The sequence below is a fragment of the Panthera tigris genome, chromosome D3, assembly GCF_018350195.1.
Source record: "Panthera tigris isolate Pti1 chromosome D3, P.tigris_Pti1_mat1.1, whole genome shotgun sequence".
Classification (NCBI taxonomy): domain Eukaryota; kingdom Metazoa; phylum Chordata; class Mammalia; order Carnivora; family Felidae; genus Panthera; species Panthera tigris.
Genome location: NC_056671.1, coordinates 28494339 through 28516691, shown reverse-complemented (window position 1 = coordinate 28516691; position 22353 = coordinate 28494339). Strand labels below are relative to the sequence as shown.

The 22353-nt window shown below is 52.1% G+C and overlaps 2 protein-coding genes across 6 annotated transcripts in view; one reads left to right on the top strand and one right to left on the bottom strand.

Annotated features, from left to right (window-relative positions):
* Positions 1–16067, top strand: part of CDC45 (cell division cycle 45) — a 33582-nt gene extending 17515 nt beyond the window's left edge. For 2 of the 5 annotated variants that reach the window (XM_015541803.2, XM_042961854.1), the window contains 8 exons: positions 1318–1416; positions 2010–2171; positions 7668–7806; positions 7890–7973; positions 9575–9693; positions 12222–12298; positions 14269–14335; positions 15937–16067. In XM_015541803.2, coding sequence (XP_015397289.2) covers positions 1318–1416; positions 2010–2171; positions 7668–7806; positions 7890–7973; positions 9575–9693; positions 12222–12298; positions 14269–14333 — 745 coding nt within the window. In that variant the 3' untranslated portion in view covers positions 14334–14335; positions 15937–16067. The other 3 variants (XR_006209812.1, XM_007091576.3, XM_042961853.1) reach the window with 3 other exon arrangements.
* A 2621-nt stretch (positions 16068–18688) lies between these two features.
* CLDN5 (claudin 5) lies at positions 18689–20573 on the bottom strand. The gene is made up of 2 exons (XM_042962099.1): positions 19084–20573; positions 18689–18989 (listed from the first exon to the last, which is right to left on the bottom strand). The coding sequence occupies exon 1, from the start codon at positions 20004–20006 to the stop codon at positions 19350–19352; it is 657 nt and encodes a 218-aa protein (XP_042818033.1). The 5' UTR covers positions 20007–20573; the 3' UTR covers positions 18689–18989; positions 19084–19349.
* Positions 20574–22353: the final 1780 nt, after the last annotated feature.

The window sequence follows — 22353 nt, the reverse complement described above, 5'->3', positions numbered from 1 at the left end:
AGTGGGAGGTTGAGGAGGTTGTTGAGTTCAATTCTTTATGCTTAAAAGGTCCCTGGACTGCTGGTTGCAGGGATACAGACTGGCAGCCATAGGTATAAGGCAGGGCTGGGGCCTGCTGCTTCCGTGGTAGGTAGTGATGGCGGGAATGATGCTGTCCTAAGCCTGCTGGGATGGATGGGGACCAATAAATGTGGATTTGGATAGGTGAGTAGAAGGTCATGTCTAGGAAGACGTGTTAAATGTGAGGCATCTGAGCTCCCAGGATTGGAGAGCCCACCAGGGCCTGACACAGGATGTCCAGGGATCAGGTCTCAGCCATCAGGCTGGGCAGCACTGAGGACAGAGCCCACCATGTGGTCAGAGCTAAGCCTCAAGGGCAGATGTGTTGGCAGAAATGGTGTCAGGGTACCAGCATGACACTGGGAGGCAGGCAGAACCAGCCTGACATCCTGCTTAGACCCTTGGGACCGGGAAGAAGGGGCACACAATGGGGTGGGGACAGGATCACCCTCACACACAGCCATGCTCACAGCCCCACTGGCAGTAAACAGTGTGTTTAAGAAGAGGGGGTTTTGTTCAGGGGGGTCCAGCAGAGAGGCGGGTGTGGGAGAGGGCCAAGCTAGGTGTAGCATGCAGGGAGCAGATGTGATGACAGCATGGACTGCCCTGTGTAGCCATGAGGACTGTCTCTGTCACCACAGTACCTAGACTCTCAGAACCCCCGTGCCTCAGTTTCCCCGTCTGTCCAACAGTGATAATGGTGTGCAGACACCCCCTTATAAGCTTTCCATATGGGTCAAATGAAGCTAAGGAGGTGTAACTGGTTGTGCAGGCAGGCTCTCTGGGGATGGGTAGGGCCGTGCACTGCCCAAGCCACGGGTCACTGGCCAGCCACTGCCTCCTTGACTGGGCCCAGCCTCCGCCTGGCACTCTACCAGCACTGGTCCCTCCATGACAGCCTATGCAACACATGCTACACTGCAGCCAGGTTCAAGCTCTGGTCTGTGCATGGGCAGAAGCGTCTCCAGGAGTTCCTTGCAGACGTGGGGTGAGTGACCGCCTTGGCCCAGAGGCCCCCCACTCCTACCACCAGGGGAAAGGTCCCTCCCCTTGGTTGTGACCAACATTCAGAGGCTGCCTGTTTCTACCTGAAGTGTCTCACTCGGAGACCCCAGAATATTGCCCAAAGGCCTACATATGAAGACCCCTCTCATGAGCACTGGGACTCCTTGTAGAGTGCTCTCAGTCCCACTGGTGCTTGGTGACCTCCATCTGAAGCCAGGTTACTCATGTGACTGGTGCTTGTCATCTTTCCAGCCTCCCCTTGAAACAGGTGAAGCAGAAGTTCCAGTCCATGGATGTCTCCTTGAAGGAGAATTTGCGGGAGATGATCGAAGAGTCTGCAAATAAATTTGGGTAAACACATGTTTTTCGGCGTTAAGCTTTGTTCAGGCTTCAGCTTTAACCTAAAATAATGCAAAAACAAGAATACACAAGCAAATATGACCTGTCTAATCTTTCCCAAAGTTTTGAGTTCTCTTTGGTTTAAAAGTAGGTCCAGGTCTAGAGAAGTCCGGGTCCTTACATCCTGGGGCTGAGGTGTAGACCTCTAGGTCAACCTGGTCTATCCCTGACTGGACACAGGAAATAGCTGTGGGAAGGGCCCCCTGAGGCCAGGTTCAGGCACGCTCTGCCTAGAGGGTCCTGTGGCTGCTTCTAGCATCCTGGGACATGGGAGGGGCTGCACACACATCTCTGCTCTTTCCCCCAACCAATAGGACAGCTTTGGACAAGGCACTCAGTGCCCCAGGTTACAGGGCTATTATGTCAGGTCTTCTCCCCCCCTCCATTCTTGGACCACAGTGGTCTTGCCTTGTGCATTAGCAGGGGCCAGGGAGAGACAGCCGTACATCTGCTGGCCTGGCCTGGCAGTGAGAGCTCACCCACAACTTGAGAGCACTCCCACATGCACACAGGGATATCAGCCATGTTGCTTGCTCCCATTGCAGGATGAAGGACATGCGCGTGCAGACTTTCAGCATTCACTTCGGGTTCAAGCATAAGTTCCTGGCCAGTGACGTGGTCTTTGCCACCATGTCACTGATGGAGAGTCCCGAGAAGGACGGCTCAGGGACAGATAACTTCATCCAGGCTTTGGACAGTCTCTCCAGGTAGTGGGCCACTATTCCTCATCCTAATACTCTTCAAGGAGGCAAGTCACAGGAACCCCAGGGGCATGGGGGTGACTGTGTCCTGCAGAAAGTAATCGCAGTCCACCAGGGGAGCATGTGACACATTTCCTGTCCATCTTCCTCTCAAACCCTTTCCTTCTCCTTTTTGATTTTTAATCGTTTTTTACCTCCTTGGCCTCTTCAGTCATTATTTGTGGTGTTTATTCATTCTTGTGAGTTTTTTTCTAGTTTAATCTTCATTTATCAATTATTTGCCTCTTATTTCTAATTTTTTTATTTCATTTCCTGAGATGTCTCATTTTATATTTTGTTTTTAATGTGTCTGAGCTTGCTTTGAAATAGAACATCACAGTGTTGACCTTCTGGGGGCACATCTTTCTAGAGTACTTGCATTATCGATATAGGTATGCTATTCTCCCTATTCCCTTTTTTCTGATAGTAACTTTGAGAGGATTTGACCTTGCTCCTTGTCTGTTTCTCATTTTTTGTGTGTAAATTTAGCTTCCCTGACTTTCAGAGGAGGCATGATTCAGACAGCTTTCTAACTTCAGAGAACTGCCACTTCTGTTGCTGTGCAGTGTTAAAAAATGTAGGGGTCTGCTTTCTGGGGTTTCCTGCCCTGTTCCCTGACATACTTTTTTTAAATAGCTTTACTGAGTTATAATTCGTACACCATATAATCCACCCATTTAATGTGTACAATTCAGTGGCTTTTAGTATATTTACAAGGTTGTGCAAATATCACCACTACCTAATTTTAGAACATATTCGTTGCATCAGAAAGAAGCCCCCCATTCCCCTTAACCATCACCTCCCAAATCTCCCATCTCTCTGAGCCCTAGGCAACCACTAATCTACTTTCTGTCTTCATAGATTTGCTATTTTGGACACTTCGTATAAACGGGATTGAACAATACATGTCCTTTTATAACTGACTCCTTTCACTTAGGCTAGTGTTCTCAAGGTTCATCCATGTTGCAACATGAAGAAATTTCCTTACTTTTTCTTGCAAATAAGACTCTATGGTATGGATATACCACATTTTATTCGTCCATTGATCAGTGATAGTTTCTACCTTTTGACTGTTATGAATAATGCTGCCATAAATACGCATATATAAGTTGTGTGGACGTGTTTTCATTGCTCTTGTGTATATGCCTGGGGATGGAATTTCTGGGTCGTATGGTAAGTCTGTTTTATCTTTTGAATAATGGGTAGACTGTTTTCCAAAGTGATTACATCATTTTACATTCCATCAGTAGTGTATGAGTTTGAATTTCTCCACACCCACCACGGTAGCCATCCTAGTGTGAAGTGACGTGAAGTGGGATCTCATTGTGGTTTTGATTTGCATTTCCCTCATGGCTAATGATGTTGAGCAGCTTTTCATGTGCTTATTGGCTATTTGTAGATCTCATTTGGAGAGCTGTCTATTCAAGTCCTTTGTCCATTTTTAAATTGTCTTTATTATGGAGCTGTAAGAATTGTTTCCTATATTCTAAATATAAATCCCTTACCAAATACATGATTTGCAAATATTTTCCCCCATCCTGTGGGTTATCTTTTCACTTTCTTGATACAGTTCTTTGAAGCACAAGGTTTTAATTTCAGTCATATCCAGGTTATCCTTTTTCTTTTGTTTCTTATGTTTTTGATATTATATCTAAGAAACCACTTCACAGTTTTATAGTTTTTGCCTTTACATTAGGTGTATGATTCATTTGAGGTTAATTTTTGTGTCTGGTGCAAGGAACAGGTTCAACTTAATCCTTTTGTATGTGTACATCCAAATTGTTCTAATACCATTTGTTGAAAAGACTTCTTTCCCCCCACTGAATCATTTTGGCACCCATGTTGAATATCAGTGAACTGTAAATATGAGAATTTATTTCTAGACTCTCAGTTCTGTCCCATCAATTGGTGTATCTGTCCTTGTGGCAATACCACACGGTTTTGATTACTGTAGCTTTATAGCTAGTTTTGGTTATTCTGTGTTCCTTGAAGTTCCATATGAGTTTTAGGATCAGCTTGTCAGATACTGCAAAGAAGTCATATTGCTTTGAACCTATAGATAAATTTGGGGAGTATTGTTGTCTCAACAATAGGAAGTCTTCCAGTCCATGAACATGGGATGTTTTCCCATTAACTCAGATCCTCTTTAATTTTTTTCAAGAACGTTTTGTATTTTTCAGAGAATAAATTCTTTTTGTACTTCTTTTGTTAAATTTATTCTTTTTTTTAAATGTTTATTTATTTTGAGAGCACATTCACAAGCAGGGGAGGGACAAGAGAGAGGGAGAGAGAGAATCCCAAGCAGGCTCCACACCATCAGCACAGAGCCTAACTTGGGGCTCGATCTCACGAACCTTGAGATCATCACCTGAGCTGAGATCAAGAGTTGGATGCTTAACCAACTGAGCCACCCAGGTTGCCCCTGTTAAATTTATTCCTAAATATTTTATTCTTGGGACGCCTGGGTGGCTCAGTCGGTTAAGCGTCCGACTTCGGCTCAGGTCACGATCTCGCGGTCCGTGAGTTCGAGCCCCGCGTCGGGCTCTGTGCTGACAGCTCAGAGCCTGGAGCCTATTTCAGATTCTGTGTCTCCCTCTCTCTCTGACCCTCCCCCGTTCATGCTCTGTCTCTCTCTGTCTCAAAAATAAATAAACGTTAAAAAAAAAAAAAAAAAAAAAAATATATATATATATATATATTTTATTCTTTTTGACACTATGGTAAATGCACTTGTTTTCTTAATTTTATTTTTGTTTACTGATTGCTATTGCATAGAAATAGAGTTGCTTTTTGTATATTTATCTTGTGTCTTGCAACAGTATTGAACTTATTTATTAGCTCTAATAGTTTTTTTGTTTGTTTGTTTTTAGTTGTAATAGGTTTTAGTTATTCCTTAGGATTTCCTATATACAAGATTATGTTATCTGCAAATAGAGATGGTTTTACTTTTTCCTTTCCAACTGCTAGAACCTCCACTACAATCCCAGGTACATTTTTGTCTGTACCTTCTTTTTCCTTTTTCATATTGTCTCTGTCTTACTCAATTTTGATTCCATCTTGGCAGTTTCTCCTCAGTGAGGGACCCAGAGTGGAAAGGGGCTCTGGCTGGTCAGAGCTAGACTGCTACGGCCCCCTAGTCTTTACCATGTCCCCTTGCACTTTATCACAGCTCCTGCACTCACCTGCTATTGGACAGGGTAAAACTCTCACTTTGAACCACTGTGCCCCAGTTGCCTGGTGTTTTTAAACATTCTTAGCTCTTGCTGCTTCTCTGCTCCCTCCCACACTAACTCCCAAAGATACACCGGTCTTATGGCCAGTTGGTGGTCTATTCCCCCTGCTTATGTTATGGGGTCTACAGTGTTCCCTTATTCTCTTGTCGTGAGAGTCCTAGATTTTTGGTTTTACAATGTGGTTGCTCTATTTTTATCTAGAAATATAAGGAAATCCCAAAAACTATAGTATCAACTGTTGATGCCCTCATCCCAGAGTTGATGGAGCAGTTTTAGACATTGTTTACTGACTTCCTGCTATGACAGAATATTTATTCCTCTTTTGTGCTCCTTTCCCTTCCTGTGCCACTGTTTTTAGCTCCTTTGTAACTGTAACATACTTACATCTTGTTCTATCACCATTGTCTCTTTTCTCCCTACTTTGTAAGAAAAAGATATTAGCATTCTTACTTTTCTCTTCCCTATACCTTCTACTTTGTGAAATCTATGCTTTTATATTTTTAGGGTTAATAACACTTGGTTAGAGAATAGAATGCAAGTCATCTCATCCTTGACTATAGATTTGATTCTAAAAGATGAAAATCAATGTTCCAGAATCACTCGTGTGCAGTGATTATGTTACTTTCTGATGCTGCTCTTTGTTTTTCCTGGAACTCTTAATTGCCTTCTTTATAATATCCAGTTTTTTCCCAAGCTCTACTTCCAGGAGCTATTCCTTGAGTCCTTTTTGTCTAGGAGAGCCTGGGGTTCTGCCTTCTGACACCAGCCTGGACCTGCAGCTCTCTAGGCCTGCTGTTCACTGCCACCACTGATGTTTGGCACTGACTGTGCCAATCCCAGGCACTGACTGTGACCTGGGTTGGAGCCAGTGTTTCTTAGGGTCCTTGTCTTTGGTTTTTTCAGCCTTTCATTTTTTTAGAGCATACTTCTCTTTCTTTAAAGAAAGAGCGCATAATGAGGTAAATGTTCTGAGTTCTTACACATCTGACAATATCTTTATTCTACCCTCACCTGGTCCCTGGTATAGCTTGTATACAATTCAAGGTTGAAGGTAATTTCCTGTTAAATGTGGATTTTATTGCTCCCCTGTCTTCTAGCAGCCAGTGGTGCTAATTGAAGTCTGAGCTATCTTAGTTCTTGTTTCTTTATCAATGCCTCATACCCCACCTAAAAAAGCTTGCAGGACTTTTTCTTTTATTTTCAGTGTTTTGTCATTTCATAGTGATGTGTCTTGGGTAGATCTTGCCTCATGGATTGTACTGGGTTCTCAGGCGAGCCCTTTTGATCCAAAGCCCCAGATTTTTCAGCTTGGGAATGCTTTTGTACTATTTATTACTCCTCTCAAACATACATATGTGTTTTTTTTATTCTTTCTTTCCTGGAATAATGCTCTGTCTGATTTTTGCCTTATGTTTTCCATGTTTGTCTTATTCTTGGTGTTAAGGAAGCTTCTTGACTTTATCCTCTAGCCTTTGAGTGAATTTTTTATTTTTTTGCAATCACTTTACTTTCCACAAACACTTTGAGTTTCTGATTGTTCCTTTTTCATGGCATCCTGTTACTGGTTTACAAATACCTTAGTTGCCCAAATTCCTTTGAAGATTTTAATTAGAATTCATTTCAAGTTTTCTTTTGTTCTCCAAATTATCTCTGTTTCATCTAGGGTCACTTTTTCTGGGCATAGGCATTTCTCAAATACCTGGTGGTCCTCATGATCAAGAGGGGGAGCTGTGGAAACCTGGTGAGGCACTGGGTCTTTGGGTATAACATACAGGCTAGAAGGCATTGCTTCATCTTGGCAGGTCGGGAGCCAATATGACACTTTGAGACCTTTAACTTCTTGGTGCACTTCTCCACAGAGTTCATTTTAATGTATTTAGAGGAGAACCCTCCTTTCGTGGGGGGAAGGGTAATAATCCATCCGTCAGGTGAGGTGTCCCTGATTCTCCTCTTGGACCTTTCCCTGGCCCCTCTCTCAGAGCCCTCTGGACACCTTCCAGGTCCTGCTGGACAGTGTCTTCCCTCTGTTGGCTTTCAGTTTCCTGTCTTCTGATGCCCCTCCCACATCTCATGTTTGTCACTGGGTTTATGTATGTTTTATTCCTTCCTTTCATATGAAAGGGAACTCAGGAGGGGGAAAGAAAGAAACTCTCATCCCCATATACCCTCCCAGGAGCCAAGTGCTCTGTTTGTGACTCTATGCTGAAGCTGTGTGTCTGCCGTGTTACAGGAGTAACCTGGACAAACTCTACCATGGCCTGGAACTCGCCAAGAAGCAGCTGCGAGCCACGCAGCAGACCATCGCCAGCTGCCTCTGCACCAACCTTGTCATCTCCCAGGGGCCCTTCCTCTACTGCTCCCTCATGGAGGTCAGGCTTCCTGTGGACAGCTGAGCACCAGGCCACGCCTGCCAGCAGCCCCGTCTGACTGTCTCTGTGTCCTTCCCCTGCAGGGCACTCCGGACATTGTGCTATTTTCCAAGCCAGCATCCCTGAGCCTGCTCAGCAGACACCTGCTGAAGTCCTTTGTGTGTTCGGTGAGGAACTGGGTGGGTGGGTGCCAGAAGGTAGATGCCCAGAGCAGAGCTTGGACTAGGCGTTAGAGGCTGGCCTTGAGGTATTGGTGGCCGTGCACCAGCTGTGGGGTCTGGGGAAAACACTCACTTTTTCTGAGCTGTGTTTTCCTCAGCTGACCCTTCGGAATCTTCCAGTTCCTAGAAGCTCTGATTTTGTTACTTGGCCATCCTGGTCTCTTGGACAAGTAGGAAGGGACCTCATGGAGAATGTGAGGCTACGGCTTATGTTCAGCTGTGGCAGATCAGGGAGAGATGAAGTTGGTTGTAGCACAGACTTGCTTCCTAGCAGAACTGTTTTTTGGGCTGGCTTTCCCTTTTCCATGTGTGGTTCCATCTTTTGTATGGCCTAACAGCCTTCTTTGCCTTGGCCTGGGACACCCACCCCTACCCAGCTAACATCAGGCTAACACACCCCCTGGGTATGATCACAAAAGGGATGATCCCACACATGTCAACAATCAAAGTCTTACTCTGCTTCCTGGATGACAGTTTACACTGGGGGCTACTCTTAACAAAATGTTTAATAGGATGTTGACATTATCTCATACCACTGAACTGACCTATAAAATGATTATCTGAGTATTATGTGAGGACAGTCAAATAATGACAAAAGTTGGACTAGGGACAAAACATGAGCTTTAAAGTTGTCTAAGCTTCTTTTATTATTTTTTTAGTGTTTATTTATTTTTGAGAGAGAGAAACAGAGTGTGAGTGGGGGCAGGGCAGAGAGAGAGAGGGAGACACAGAATCTGAAGCAGTCTCCAGGCTCTGAGCTGTCCGTACAGAGCCTGACATGGGGCTCAAACTTACGTACCACGAGATCATGACCTGAGCCTAAGTTGGACGCTTAACCAACTGAGCCACCCTGACGCCCCTGTCTAGGCTTCTTTTAAATCTCAGCCTCCTTGTTTACCAGTTGTGTGATGTGAGGTCAATTATTTGATCTCTGGCCTCAGTTTCCTCATCTGTAAAATGGATGAATGAATATCCACTTCACAGGACCCATCATTTATCAAATATTCCTTAAGCAGTCACCACCAGCCAGGCTCTGATATCATAGGGTGACCAATGACCCTTGGATACCCTTCAGTCCTGGACAAATCAGGATAGTTGGTCACCTCTGTCATAGGGTATGGGTGCAATGGGTACAGCAGTGAAGGAAACACTTGAGTCTCCATGTTGAAGGCGGATGCATGCTGGCAAGGGGACAGATGACGAAAGATTATGTGTGGTGTCAGATGGTGGCACACCATGGAGAAGCTGAAACAGGATAACGGAGGGGGGTTGGTTGGGGGGGGGGTCCTCCTGGAGAAGGTGACAACTGCTTCAGGACCTAAAGGAGGTGAGGGAGGGAACAACCAAGGGACACTGGCACAGAAGGAGGCTAGGAATAGGGTGTCACAGCGTGGGGGGCAGCTGCATGGGGACTTGAGCATCTGTGGTGAGAGAAAGCTCCTGGAGGTTTTTGGAGAGTGGGTGGCTGGCCCTGTTAGAGCTTCTAGGCATGGAGTGGTGCGCTTGCCCTATGGGGCTGTGACTAAGGGTGCAATTTACCTCCACAGACAAAGAACCGGCGCTGCAAGCTGCTGCCTTTGGTGATGGCCGCACCCCTGAGTGTGGAGCAGGGCACTGTGACTGTGGTGGGCATCCCCCCAGAGACCGACAGCTCAGACAGGAAGAAGTGAGCTGGGTTCTGCATCTCCTGGGAGTTGGGATCTCAAGGGGTGTCATTGGCCCATGGGTTCTGCTGAGTTGGGTGATCTTTGCCCTCAATGCCACACCAAGGATAGCCTTTTCCACCATGTGGCGGGACTGTGAGGGTTTAAATATGTGGGCTGCAGGTTAGCCACTGAGCCTCTGCCTTACCCCTTGACTGGACTTTTGAATTCTTTTAGTTTGTTCAAGGCCTCCCAGACAAGAGTGGCTGGCTCTTCCAGGATCCAGAATGGGCTCCACACCTACAGTGAGGTGTGATAAGGTATCCTGGCTCTGTGTGGCCTTGGGCAGGAGCCCCAGCCCTTCCTGGGCCAGAACCCTCTTCCGAGGTACAAATGGTTTATACTGAAAATCTGAGGGGTTTCAGGTCAGCCACCCCAGAAATTAGGCTTCACCTGTAAGGATCCTTGAGACCAACTCTGTACAATGCCTTCAAAACCTTCATGAGTGATCACCATCTTGTTTGGGCCTCACACTAACCTTTGAGGAGATCCAGGCAGTGTCTCCCATCCCTTCCCCCACCCCAGTGAGTCAGAGTCACTATTCACTAAATCCCCACTTCAGGCATTTGCCAAACATTTAAAAGTTTAGTTGTAAGAGCTGAAATACCAAAGATCATTCACTAGAGTGTGTGCAGGGGCGTGCACACCCAGGCTGCCTACCTGCCAGCACAGAGTTGCCATTCCAAAGTTGAGCTCACTTGCACCCCCATGGTTTGGGCAGCAGGTGGAGAATCCAGCACACCACCACCCCCACCACCACCCCCCTACCGCCCGCATGCCGGCAGAAGCCTGCAGAACTGCTGTAGTCACCCAGACTGTGGGGTGGTGGCTCCCTGTCCTCCTTCAACCTTTTCTTTATTTAGCGTCTAGGAAACGTTTTGGACTTTTGTCAGTGGTGTACTTCTGCATTTTGTTTTCTTACCGAGTATCAGCCCTTTATGCACGTTTTTTCAAAAGTGACTTAAAGCAGTAGGAAACCTGTTAAATGAAGGTGACAGTTTATCTGTCATCTTCTATTGGATATTCAGGCTGTTTTTAACTTTTTGTTATTATGGACATTGTACCAGTGGGTTTGTGAATGCATAGGTTCATCTTCTTGTGCTTTTGAGAAGCTTCTCCCACCGTCTTCTAAACGTCTTCCCTGCATCTGTTGGGCTGGGTTCTCATTCTCCTCCTGCAGCAAGGTCAGGTTTTCTCCTGCCCACTCCATCCAGACATTGTATTGGCCAACAGGCAGGGCCTTGAGGGGCTCCCCAGTTCTCCCTGCTGCCCCCTTCATGCTCTGCATAGCCAGAGAGCCCTGTGACTAATCCCAGGGGCTATGTGTGACCATCCTTTGCCTCTCTGGCAGAGTCTCAGTGCTCCCCAACACATCCCAAGAGGTGACCTTGGTCAGATACTGAGTGACAGCTGGCAGCAAGACACCTATCCCCCAAGTGGGGCAGCTTGGGGACTAAGGACCACTAGTGTCTTGTGCTCCTCAGTTTTCCCAGTTAGCTCTTATTGGCCTCTGCTGTGGAAGATGCTGGTCTTGGATCTGGATCAATCCTAGCTCTGGTTTGTGAGCTTTGACCTCCTTTTGTGTCTGCAAAGGCCATTTAGGTAGCAAGTTGGGAGAGACAATGGACTTTTTTAAGACAAATGCTTCCATGTTGCTGGGCTGCTTTCCAAAGCTATGCCATGGGTCTTGGATTCAGTCATACGGGGTGGAGCTGGCCAGGGGCTCCTGGGCTGTGTTCTCAAGACAGCCAGCAAGCCCTTCCCCCACAGGCCACCACAGCTGCCTGCGTCCTCACTCCAGCTATCAATCTGTTGCTGTATGTGACTGTGGTTAGTGGTTCACTCTGGCTGGTATGCAGTCTTGAGTGAGAGTTGCCACAGAGGTTTGAAGCACTCGCCCCTCCTCTTCCTGTTCTCCTTGACTGTGACCAGCCCAAGAGTCCCTTCCCCGTGATGCTCTCCCTCCACTGCCAGCCCTTACTACCTGCAGCAACCCTGAGCCCCCAGGGGTTGGGTGTGCCTCCCTGCCGCACACCTGCACCCTTGATGTTCCTGCGCCCGAGTTGTGGCCGCACACTGTAGCCCGGCCCTGCAGGCTCCTCCCATCTCCACCCTGTGTGTGACCCAGCCTTGGCCGAGACTCCCATCCCAGCATGCCTCCCATTGAGCCTCTGCTTCTCCTGTCCCAGCTGTCAGCACGGTGGCAGGCATGAGAGAAGCTAAGTCAGGGCATATCCTGGGAGGTGCCCAGGGACACTCATGCCCTGAGGGCTGAACAAGGTCCAGCTGGATGCTGAACAGCAGCAAGAGAAGGTGACTAGTGAGTGTGGGTGAGACCTCAGAGGACAGTGGCCCAGGAAGGAGTATGAGTGCCAACAGGTAGACCCGGCGGCCAGGGAGGAGTCTGGGCCAAGTCTAATGTCTGTTCTGGGGACTTAGGAAGGTCCATTACAGTGGATGGGTTCCCAACAGACCTTTTATATGTCTGCAGCTTTTTTGGGCGGGCGTTTGAGAAGGCAGCAGAGGGCACCAATTCTCGGACGCTGCACAACCATTTTGACCTCTCAGGTAAGAGTTTGCTGTACTGGGGCCCTTTCAAGGTCAGCGCTGGCCTTGAACTAGGGAAGCTGGCATCGCTAGAAATACCTTGCAAGCAGCCCTCATTTTTTCGGAGCCAGCCCCGGACCAGGTGGCTCAGGGAGCTCTAGGATGCCCCTGCCTCTGGTGGGCTCCCAGGGCAGAGAAAGAACGGGTATTGCCCATAGAGCCATAAGCCTGGCTTCGGCCTTACAGTCCAGCCCTTGAGACCACTTCACGAAGGAGTCCCGAGGACTGGCCTCTAGAGCCTCCTGGGCCAGCCTCACCCATCAGGGTCACCTGCCTCTTCTGTGGGTATGGAAACAGGGCTTATGACAACCCAAGAGCACTGCCTCCAAGGCTATGCTGGCCACCACTGCAGGCCAGCAGCTCTTATCTGTGTTATCATGAAGGGTCCCACGTAGTCCTGTGACAGCCCAGGTACTAGCCCCACCCTTATGTTGCATGAACCCAGAGAATGGAAGAGCCCAGTCCAGGGGGTGGCTTTGCAAGCTGGCCAGTGCCCCCCCCACAACACCCCACAGTTTTCTCCATAGGCCAGCGTGGAACATGGTTGACATTTAGCCATATTTACTTTTTATTCTCACTGACAGATTTTTAAGTAAAACAGACATGGTGACCCCTCACCCTTTGTATTAGTGTGCTCGGGCTGCCGTAACAACATACGTAGACTAGGAAGTTTAAACAACAGAAGTACATTTCTCACCGTTCTAGAGGCTGAAGTCCAAGATCAAAGTGTACATAGGGTCGTTTTCTTTTGAGGCCTCTTTCCTTGGTTTGCAGATGGCCGTCTTCTGGCTGTGTCCTCACACAGTCGTCCCTCTGCGTCTGTGTCTTTGTCTCCTTATAAGGGCCCCAGTGAGACTGGATTAGGGCTCCCCCATATGACCTCATTGAACCTAAACACCTTCAAGAGCCCACTCTCCAAATAAAGCAAATGCTGTCTGAGGCGCTGGTGGCTAGGCCTTCTACTCAAGAACTTGGGGAGAATATACTTCAGCCCGTAACCCCCATCTGTGAGAAAGAACAGTGTCTTTCATCACCATCAGCTGATTTGTTACAATGAGTCCCTGCCATCAGTGACCCAGTGTTTATCCCAGCTGTCTCAGTCATCTAAAGCCAGCTCTTTCATGCTGGGCCCACTTGGGCTGTGGCTCTATGTTGGGTGGGTTCAACCCCAGCAGCAGCACACACAATGTGGGAGATGTTGGTGCTGGCTGGCCTGCAAGATGTCCCAGCTTCTCACAGAAGATTTGCGGGCTGGGAGTTACTCGGCTTCCCCCATGGGTGGAGAGCAGTGAGGAGGGACACGGCAGAGGGAGCCAGGCCAGCACCCACCTGGGTACACTGGGCCTGGGGTTCCAGATGGCTCACAGGACCAGGCTGGTCCAGTTTTGCCCTGTTTGATGAGGGTCCATGTGCTTGTCTGAGTCTGATGGCCCCCAGAAATGGAGGTAGTTCACATCGTGTCCCCCTTGTGCAGAAGAGAGCACTGAAGCCGAGAGACTGGCCAGAGCAAGACTCAGGGCCTCCTGCAACCCACAATGGGGCAGGGCTCTGTGTCCAGCAGGATGGGAAGGCCTGTCTCTGCCTAGATCTGTTCTAAACTGTCACATCCCATGTCCCCCTTACTGGCTGTCACTGCCAGTCTCCTAGCTGCCCAGAGGGTCCTCCCCATAGACTATAAGCCCAGCTAGCCTCACTAACAGGCAGTCAGCAGTTTCTGAGGATTAAATACGGACAGTGAAGTACAACCTCTGAGTTCAAAAATTTCCAGGCCTCAAGGAGCTGAGTACATTTTGAAATGTGCTGGAGGGTGGTTCCCATCTTGGATGACTCGGAAGAAGGAGTTCAAACACCCTGACTTGTTTTTCCTACTGCTCCCTCACCCTCAGCCCTACTCCTCCACCTCACGAGGTGTTTTTCTTTCATTACTTCAGTAATTGAACTGAAAGCAGAGGATCGGAGCAAGTTTCTGGATGCACTTGTTTCTCTCCTGTCCTGATGGTGAGATGTGGGGGAGGGGTGGGTGCTGGAGAGTTTAGGGGGGCTCCCCAGAAGAGGCTGGGGGTGGCCCTGCCACAAAGCCAGCCTTGTTGAAGTGTAAAGAGGGCCCTGCATTCCCTGCTTTGAGTTTTTCCTCCTCAAGCCAGGCTTTTCTACTTGGGTTTCAGACCCAAGCAGTGTTCTAAGATTTGGGACCAACACATTTTTCCCAAGGATGTCCCTGGGCTGGCGGCAGTGCCGCAACGGGGCATTTTTGAAAGAGCTAATTTCATTAAGCTTCCTGGGACTCCTTCAGCAAGAGCTGGCATTTACCCTCTCCTGACCACACTATGGGCTGGGCATCAGTGAGTGAAATGCAGGCCTCCTGGCACTGCCGGGAAAGAGGGTGACCCCTGTGGGTGAGGGGGGCAGGGGAGGGACACCTGGAGCTTTGCTGCTTTTTGCAGCATTGTATCAAGCTCTGGGCAAGAGCCCACAGAGGCTCCTATCCGGGCTCTTGTGCATTTGACTTAGGAGAAAACAAAGCTATTGGCAGCCACTCATCGATAACTATAAAATGTCATCTCTGTGGGCCTGCACCAGCATGAGGCTGTCACTGGCAGTCCACAGTGATGCTCACCAGCCGGGGCTCTTTCCAGTGCCACTCATGCCATCTCTCTTGAAGGGCCCCCCCGCACAGTGGATGCTCATACTCAGCCCTGCATCTCCTTGAGCCCTGGGCTGGAGCCACTGCTGTGGTAGACAGGCCTTGTCAAGACTCTGAGGTAGGGGTGCCCTTGTTCTGGCCCAGGGTTTTCCCGCTCCCCCACCATCCATAGTGAGTTGGAAACTGTGGAGGGCAGGTGCCTTTCCCCTGTCAGGGCCCCAGTGGGCTCTGCTGAGAATGATATAGGGGGTCTCAGGGACCCCAGAGTCCCTCTTTCAGAGTAGGCTAGGGCATAAAGGGGCTCGTGTTGGGGAGGAACTTTGGACTCAGACCCTTCGGGTCTTCAGCAAGGTCTGTTGGGTACCTCACCAGGCTATGGCGGGTTCCTCATCTGAAGTGGGCTAACACCCTTGGACAGTGAGCACTGAGCCTTCAGATGGGGGCAAGGTGTAAGTTTATGACCCAAATCAAAGGCTACAAGTGGGGGCTTTTGGGCGGGGGGCTGGTATTTCAAGCATACTCCTCCCCTGCGGCCTGCTCAGTGATGCCACTGCTGCTGTGTGCCCTGCCACCATGACAGTGTGCACAGTGAGCCAGCCAGGAAGGTGGGTGGGGGGACAGTACGGGGAGACGTTCCAGGCCAGGGGAGAGACCTTGTGAAGGTACCACGGGGCTGAGACTGGACAGGGCACTGGCAGGGTCTGCAGGGCGATATAGTGGTGGAGGGCCATGAGGCCTTGGAGGTTCTCAAGCAAATGACAGCCTGGACCTGGCCAGTGGGCACTTCAGTTCTGGGGCGGCCCTCCACCCATGGTCACCACTCCTCACCTGTGTGAGTGGTGGAGGCTACTCAGAAGCAAGCCCAGCATGTCAGAGGCAAGGCCTGAGCAGTTTGCTTAATTTGGAAAGAGGTTAGAATTGTTTGAAATTTACTTTTTTTTTTTTTCTTTTCTAGAGTTTGATTTCTTCTGATGCGTCCTCCTTCTCCTAATTTATATTAACTGGGTTTTATTTAGACTATAAGTTATGGACATGGTTTTAGACACCCACAGTGGGTTTTTAATGGAATAAAATGTTTGTTTTAGCTTTGGTGCCTCAGTCTTGGCTCTGGTCATAGGGACAGCACTTGTTTTTGTCTTGAGCCTTCTGTGGATGTGGAGGAGCCTTTTCCTGTGTCCTGGGTAACCTCAAGGCCCAGCAGTAAACAGCATGTGGGGGGCGGTGGCCTACAGGCTCCCTGGAAAGCAGGGGGGGTGGATGTCGGGTGCCTCAGCACCTGGGCCTCTACATACTTCCTGCGCTGACCACTGCCCAGTGATGCCAGCCAGGACCTCACTCTGCTCTCTCATCACTTCTTCCTGTCCACTTGGCCTTGGCAACATCTCAAGCCCACATTCTTGACTGTGTCCCCCTGCCAGGCCCACCGTCCCACAGCCATCATCTTACCCTCCAGCACCTCCTGTCCTGGCACCCCCATAGACACACAGCACCCCCAGGCTACTGGGAGAGTCAAGCAGATAGCAAGGGCACAGTCCTCACCTGGGAAGGGTGTGGCTGGCTAAGGGACCCTGGACGGAGATGGCTTAACTGGCATCCGGGTCACAGAAGGTTCGAGCAGGACAGGACCTTGGCAACTTTCGGAGTCTTCAGAACAGCAAGAGTTCTCAGTCGGGAGCTGTGCGATCAGTTGCTGGTCCCACTCTCCCAGATGTCCCCAGAGCCCTGGCAAGGGTTGAGGGAATCTGGAGGCAAGGAGGATGCCATTCCTGCCCTTTAGGTAAGAGAGAGCTGTTGACATAAGTGTCTGAGGCTATCTGGCTGTTCTGCCTGGAGTGAGGGTGCCAGGGAAGCAGGCTAGAGTGACACAGCCACCTGGGTGTGGTGCCTGGGGCCCTGGGCAGGAGGAAGCAGAGTGGTTTGGGTAGGCTTTAAGTTGGTGGAAAGCCCCAGTGGCCTGGAACTGAGGACATGGGTGGCTAGGTCTAAGGGTGAACTTTGGAAAGGGGCATAACCTTTGGAAAGGTTGGCCGCATTGGAGGCTGGCTCCTCCTGCCTGACCTCCAGTAAATGGAATGTGTTCCTGGCTGGCCTGGCATGAGTCAGGCAGCAGCAGCCTAACTCCTCAGGGCCCTCAAACTGCCCACCTTGGCCATTCACATCATTGGGACTGTGCTGATGCCTGGGTCCCAAAGGAGTCAGAAAGCTCTAGGCTTGTGTGGGATGTAGCCTTGGGCCTGCACTCCTGGCCAAACACCAGTGTGGCTGGCCCCAGGAGTTAAGGACCTTTGTTTCAGCAGCCCCACCAAGAGCCAAGGCCCCAGATTCACACACTCTTGCATTTGAGGGTTGTTCTGTGGTCCTGGCTGCACAGGCCCGGGGGTGGCTACTGAGGACCTCTATGCTATGGGACCCATCTCGCTGCAGCTCATCCCATTGCAAGGAGCTCAGGCCACCCAATAGTTCAACTCAACTGGCTCTGCTGCAAACCCTGGGATTCAGAGCAGTGTTCGTCGCAGCTGTCCTGAGCCCATATTCTTGGGTTCTTCTTCCCCACAGTGGGGAGTCTGGCCAGGCTTGGGAGACTGCTTGCCACTGGATTTGGCCCAAGCATTTCTGAACAGGGTCCCCAAGGCCAGGGTTGGGGGCAGATGCCAAGCCTTTCTGCTGCCTGGGCTTGGAGCTCCTCCCTACAGATCCCTCCCTCCCCCCATCCACGGCTGTCTTTTGCCCTGGCCTTTGGCAGAAGTAAAACTGCTTTCATTCAAAGCACCTAGAATGGGGCTGGAAGCAAGGAGCTCTCAGTGACTGCAATAGATAACTCTGGTGTGCTCTGTTCTCCTGTGACCACCCCCCCCAACCCCTGACTTCCTGGCCCAGGCAAGTACTGGCTCCCAGGGGTCCCACTCACAGGAGGAAGGTTACACAGGGTGCTCCTGGCAGGGGCTGGCACAGAGGTGCTAATGGTCAGTACAACTCTGGGCTGGTTGCCAGGCAAGCTACATGAGTACGGGCCCTGCAGAGTCTGCGCTGACTGGCAGAAGAGCCAGGACAAGGGTCTGGAGCCTGGCCTGGGCACTCTCTGGGCAACCTGCACAAGTGCCTCCTCCCCATAGCAACGTGCTTGTGGACCTACAGCTAGCTCTGCTGGAGCCAAGCACACATCCTGGAGTTGCCTGTTCCTGCTGCACTGTTGACTGAAAGGTCCCAGTCAGTGTTTTACAGATGTCTGGTCATTTGCTGTGATCCACAGATAGGCAAACCCTGAGAGCGCTGGTGGAAAACACCCAACCTGTGGTGCATGGAGCCGGGCCTCTCCTCAAAGCCAGCAGCCTGGCAGCCCACCCTCAGCACTTCCTGCATCTGAAAATGCCACACTCTGGCTGGTGGCTGGGGGACCTGGGATGGGGGAGTAATTTCCAACCTGCATCCTCTTCTGGGGTCTGCATCACCCTCCTGCCCCAGGCTCTTCTAACTACAGATCTCACCTTCCTGGGTTGCTATGAGCTGTAGCTGTTTTTCCCATCCAGTGGGAAGGTGATTGAGTGGCAGGGAGGACCAGGGATAAGGCCATACATCTTCTGGGTCCCAGGGACAGCCCTGGGAGGTCTCCAAAAAAGCCTTTCAGGGAGGAGTGGGTGGGTGGGTGGGTGGATGAGGGGTGCTGCTGGGCACTGGCAGTGACTGGACAGAGGACAGGACACAGGTGGGAGGGTATTCAAACCATTTACTAAGCAAATTCTTACCCTCCCCCCCAAGCTGCAAAGGAGGGCAGGGCCCTAGCTCCCCACGCAGGATCTAGTGCCCATAAGCCTCTCCTGGGGAGCTGCCAGGGTGAGGCAGGGAGGTCCAGGCCAAGTCTTTCAAGGCCCCCTGGGCTCAGGCCCCGATCTTGGGGTAAAGGTCGGTTGTATACAGCCCTCAGGCAGTCCAGGCTGGGGTCCCTGGGCTTTCCGTCTGCCTGGCTGGAATCAGCAGGAGCCGCTGGGGAGGATGGCGGGATCCAAGACCCTGAGGGTTGGGGAGGAAAGCGGCATTTCGGTCCATTGTCCATTCAGCCTAAGGAACCCCGCGCCCCACTCACATCGGAGCAAGTTCTGCGCACCGAAAAAGAAACCGAGCAAGTCCTTCCAAGTGCGTGGCTCCTGTTCCGGGCAGGGCCCGGCTAGTGGCCGTAGAAGAGAACGGGCTGTGGGCGCGTGAAAGGTCTCAGTCGGCCGGTGCGCCGCGTCCAGGCGCAGAACCGGCCATTCCGCAGAGACTGTGCGCCGCACCACCTAGCATAGGCTGCGGTCCATGCACGACGCCCCTGGCCAGTCGTTCCGCTTGCGGGAGTGGCCGGCGTGAGGGGCCCCGCCGAGTCCAGCGCCCTCAGACGTAGTTCTTCTTGTCATAGTCGCCGCTGGCCGTGGGCCGCCGCGGAGCGGAGTACTTGACCGGGAAGCTGAAGTCGGGGCGGCCAGCGCAGACCCAGGCGCCGCAGCACACTAGGCCGCCGCCGCACATGAGCAGCGCCGAAGCGGCCCAACCAATGTACAGCGCCGCGCCCAGTTCGTACTTCTGCGACATGGGCACGGTCGGGTCGTAGAACTCACGGACCACGATATTGGCGAACCAGCAGAGCGGAACGAGCGCCAGCAGCCCGCAGAGCGCGTAGAGCGCGCCGCCTGTGAGGGCCACGCGCGCTTTGGCCGGGCCTGGGGCCACGCAGGTAGTGCACTGCGCGCCCGCCAGGGTCACGAAAAGCGCGACAAGCGCCAGCAACACGGCGCCCACGGTGAGCGCCCGCGCCGCCTGCACCTCGGTGCTCAGCGCCAGCACCGAATCGTACACCTTGCATTGCATGTGCCCGGTGCTCTGCACCACGCACGACATCCACAGCCCCTTCCAGGTGGTCTGCGCCGTCACGATGTTGTGGTCCAGGAAGGCAGTCACCTGCCACATGGGCAGCCCGCACGCCAGGATCAGGCCCACCCAGCCCACCAGGCACAGCACCAGGCCGAGGATCTCCAGCGCGGCCGACCCCATGGCTGAAGGCGAGATGGGCGCCCGACGGCCCCCGGGCCTCCGGGCCTCCGGGAGGGCGCGGCGGTGCCTCGGTGGAGCGGCTTTGTAGCCTGAGAGGGCCCTGGTGCCTCTGCGCCCGGCTCACTGCCGGCTCACCGCCTCCCGTCCGCGGCTCCAGCAAGTCTGCTCCACCGCCTCAGAACTGCGGGCGCCTCCTGTGGGGGCTTCCCATTTGAAGGTTCGGGGGCGGACCCTGCGCTGCGGATCCAGCCCCTGGTCCGCGAGTAGCCAATCCGTGCACCGGCCGTCGACCCTCAACCAATCACAGCCGCCCCCGGCATCCGGAGTTAGGGAAACAACTGCCTCGGGGATAGCGGTGGGCGCGGGGACCACTCCTCTCCCGGCCGCCGCCCGGCTCTTGTCCACAGCTGGCTCCGGACTGACCTGGGGTAGCTGGATGCGCGCTCTGCGGGCCCCCACTCCCTGTGTCCCAGCCTCTCCATTTCAGGGAGCTGTATGACTGCACCAACTTCTCCGGCTACATCCAGGAATAAGCCCGAAGGTCTCTACCACCCAAGCCAGCTCCACTCTACCCCTCACCATCATCGCCTTGCAGAGGCTTGCGTTGCAGACTCTTGTCCACCGACTCTTGTCCTCCTATTACTCCAGGAATCTCGCCCTGGAGTCCAGTCGCATCCGCAGTCCCTTCTCTGCACCTTTACTGCGCAGTTCCTCTCTGAGTCCTGGCACTGTGTCTCCCAGAGACCAGAAGTCCAGGCAGGCGTGTGTGGGTCTCCAACCCAAGGTCCTGCCCAGCGCCACTGCCCACTCTATCACCTTCCCCAATATGAAGCAGGTGGAACAGGGGCCTTTCCGCCGCCTCCGGAGACCCCCACTCTGCCCCTGACGCTGGGGATTCCCGGACCTCCCAACCTTTGTGCTGGCTACTGCTCTTCCTGAGATGTTTCCCATCCCCCATTCTTTGAGGCCCAGCTCAGGCGACACCACTTTCAGGAAGTCCCCAGTGTTCTCCAGTGACTCAACAAACATGCTGTCCTCCTAGGAGCAGCCTGTGGTGGGGGGCTTGGGGGCGTCCTTTAGCCCTCAGAGAGGAGAAACACAAGGGACACAGAGGTGCTGTGCTCTGCCCTCCCACCAGTGGCAGTGGTACCCCTGGCACCCCAGGCCCCAGGCCACCCTCCGGAAGCTAACTTGGAGTTTCCTGGCCAGGAGGAAGAGCCCCCATCCTCGCTGGAGGCGGGAGGCGCGGGATTTCCGGGCATTCTTCTGCACAATGGCCCAGCCGTTTCTCGAAAGGCCCGCTGGGATGGACACTGGGTCCCCCTGAGACTCAGGTGGGGGCAACAGACCCTGCAGCCCAGAACCCCATGAAGGCACCAGCCCCTTGCTGGCAGCTCCCTCCCCACTCCCCATCAGCCCTTTTGTTTCCAGCAAAATCTGTAATGTCTTGGACTGAGGTGGCTGGGACCTGGGTTCTTTCCTCTGGTCCAAGGTGCTTGGTGCTGCTGGACAGGGCCCTCCACAGAGAAGGCCTGACACTGAGGCCAGCCACAGCCTAGGAGTTTTGATAAATCCGTCCTTCCTGGGACCTGGTTCCTTCTCCTCCCCCCCTCATTTGGCTCTGAGATAAGGCCAATGCCCAGTTCAGCTAGCATGGAGAGGCACCCAAGGCAAGTTTGTTGGGCCCTGTGTGTGAAGGTGGGGAGAGGGGAGAAGTTTTAACCTTTTCCTTACCCCCAACCTCCTTATCCCTGCACAGGATGGGGCTCTGAGGACCACCGCCTCCTCCCAGCCATCACCTCACTGCTTCCCTCCCGCTGCAGACTCATGGGCCATTCCCCTTCCACCCCGCAGACCTTCCTGGACATCCCCTCCTTTTGTCCACTCCAGGGGGCCCAGCTACACCACTCACCCCCTTCCCAATCCTGCTCCCTCTGGGCCTGAGTCCAGGGACCTTGCCCAAGTCCCCCACCATGCTCCACACTGCTCTTTTCCCAGGATGACTGCTGTAGCCTCCTCAGGCCGTCTGGACCCCATCCTTGCCCACTCAGTATGTTCTCAGAGCAGCCAGGCCATGCTTGCAGGCTCCTCTCCCAGGTCACACTCTGCCTGAAACCTGTCATGGCTCACATGACAAAGTGATCAAAGCGTTGACTCCTGGGAGCTGCCCAGGGTGATGTGTGCCTGCCTGCCTGTCTGCCTGCCTGCCTGCCTGCCTGCCTGCCTTGGGCCTGGCCAGTCCAGCAGCACACACTCCGTGCTCCATCCACATTTGTCTTTCTCTAGGCCTTCAGGCAGATCTTGCTCTCACTCGTGGCCTCTTCTGCCTGCAGTGTGTGTCCCTCAG